The sequence below is a fragment of the Mastomys coucha genome, unplaced genomic scaffold, assembly GCF_008632895.1.
Source record: "Mastomys coucha isolate ucsf_1 unplaced genomic scaffold, UCSF_Mcou_1 pScaffold14, whole genome shotgun sequence".
Classification (NCBI taxonomy): Eukaryota; Metazoa; Chordata; class Mammalia; order Rodentia; family Muridae; genus Mastomys; species Mastomys coucha.
In genome coordinates, this window is record NW_022196896.1 from 81,459,115 (window position 1) to 81,461,259 (window position 2,145).

The 2,145-nt window shown below is 40.7% G+C and overlaps 1 protein-coding gene across 3 annotated transcripts in view; it reads left to right on the plus strand.

Annotated features, from left to right (window-relative positions):
• The window catches only part of Coq10b (coenzyme Q10B), a 14,698-nt gene extending 12,909 nt beyond the window's left edge, over positions 1 to 1,789 (plus strand). Inside the window, exon 5 of one of the 3 annotated variants that reach the window (XM_031367517.1) lies at positions 1,363 to 1,672. In XM_031367517.1, coding sequence (XP_031223377.1) covers positions 1,363 to 1,530 — 168 coding nt within the window. In that variant the 3' untranslated portion in view covers positions 1,531 to 1,672. Of the gene's footprint in view, positions 1 to 1,168; positions 1,325 to 1,362 lie in introns of those variants that run through there. The other 2 variants (XM_031367515.1, XM_031367514.1) reach the window with 2 other exon arrangements.
• The last annotated feature ends 356 nt before the right edge of the window (positions 1,790 to 2,145 follow it).

Here is a 2,145-nt window from a genome sequence, read left to right on the forward strand (position 1 = left end):
CAGGCTGGCCTCGAACTCAGAGATCCGCCTGCTTCTGCCTCTGAAGTGCTGAGATTAAAGACATGCACCACCACTGCCCCGCGATATATTCTTTTTTTCATTGAAAAGTTAAGAGCCAGGGCATGCCTGTAATTTCTGCAATATTGCGGCTGAGGCAGAAGGATCACAAGCTGGAAGCCAACTAAAGCTGTACAGTTAGGCCCTGTCTCAGGAAAACAAAACAATATAGAACACAAAGCCTTGGATTCACTCTAAAAGTTGACATTGGTAGGACAATTGGAAATGCAAACAATCTGGATAGTTTAAATTATAGCATTATTACCTAGTAACTGATAATTTTCTGATTTTGACAATTGTATGGCTGTATGGTTATAAGACAAATAGGAAATTTTGAGGTGATGAGTACGTGAAAATCCTTTATGCAGGTCTTAAGGCTGCTTTTACCCACTGAGCCCTCACAACATTACAAGAAAGTAGTTTAGCTAGGCGTGGTGGCACACACTTTGAATCCCAGCACTCAGGAAGCAGAGGCAAGCGGATTTCTGTGTTCAAGGTTAGCATGGCCCACAGAGGGAATTCCAGGGCAGCCAAGGCAACACAGTGAAACCGTGTCTCAAACAAAAAAATTATTTAAGAATGAAAAGCTAGAAGCCATATCTAGTGGTATAGGCCTGTAATCCTAACTGCTGGGGAAGCTAAGGCAAGGAGTTCAGTGCCCATACTTGGTGACTTTAAGCCTAGCCTAGATAACTTAGTGAGACCCTGTCTCAAAATAGAAAATTTGAGAGCTTGCCCAGTGTGTGAGAAGTCCTCGTATCAAGTCCTAGAACAAGGAAGAAAAAAAATAAAGGCTAGGACTGAGTGTGGCTCACTGGAACTAGGTTTGATACCAGCATTATAGTCAGTCCATCAAAGAAAGTTCAAGTATTTTAATATTCAGAGGATGGTAGGTTACAATACTACTGTTTAAAATAAATGCCTTGGATTCTGTCTAGAACAACAGTGGGTATTAATAAAGCTGTAACTCTTTGGCTGCGTGGTTTGTGGGTGACATGCATGTGTATGCACAGGCAATATCACTTTCCTGCTATTCCTTAGAGCCAGGGTTTTGTGTGTGTTGGACAAGTGCTTTACCACTGAGCTAAATCATCACATGTTCAAACTCTAGCCCAGGCAGCTCTTGAATTTGGATCTCCAAGTAACTGGACTTAAGAGGCCTGAGGCACCATGCCCAGCTTTGCTCAGCCATTTATTTTTACAGCTCAGGTAAATTCCCAGTACTCATGCCTCAGCCTCCTTGGGTGCTAGGATTATAGATGTGCCTAGCAAATGTGTAAAACAAATTTTAACATTTTCCTACAGATTTCTTTTGAATTCCGCTCCCTTCTGCACTCTCAGCTCGCCACACTGTTCTTCGATGAAGTTGTGAAACAAATGGTAGCAGCCTTTGAAAGAAGAGCATGTAAACTGTATGGTCCAGAGACAAACATACCTCGGGAATTAATGCTTCATGAAATTCACCACACCTAAGAGGAAAAGAAGAGCTGCCTCCGCCTACTCTTGACTAGTTTGTTCACTTTTGGGAAGTCCTTTCACCATCTATTGAGAAGTCAGAAAGCATTTGTTAAACCTGCCTTCATTCTAAGCCTGCTTCATTGAAGATTTGCACATTGAATATGGACCCACTGGTATATAGAATTATTTCTTCAATCAAGTGTAACTCTTAAGTAACAGGCACTTTTGCAGGCTCTGTCCACCTTTGTAATAATGGATGTCATCACTGTTGCTAGGATACCACATTCCTCGTTTGAGTGCCCAGATGAACAAGTCTTTAATTCTCATCTTACATGAAGGTTAGCTGAGATACAATGTGTGTTATATTAACCATATCATGTTTAAGTTATTAGGTTCAGAGTGTTTGTAACTTATTGCTATTGGGCATGCCATATGGCTTAGGGTATTTGACTAATCATATATTGAACGTAAAAACTTTGATTTACAAAGTACTGCTAATGAGGTCTTAGCACTGTGGGTGTTTAAATTGTTCTTGTGGGTAGCAGTGGACAATTCAGTGTTGTTGGGAAGTTGCTTACCAGATGAACTGAGTGGGGTTTTTGTTTTGTTTCTTTTTTTTTTTTTTTTTTT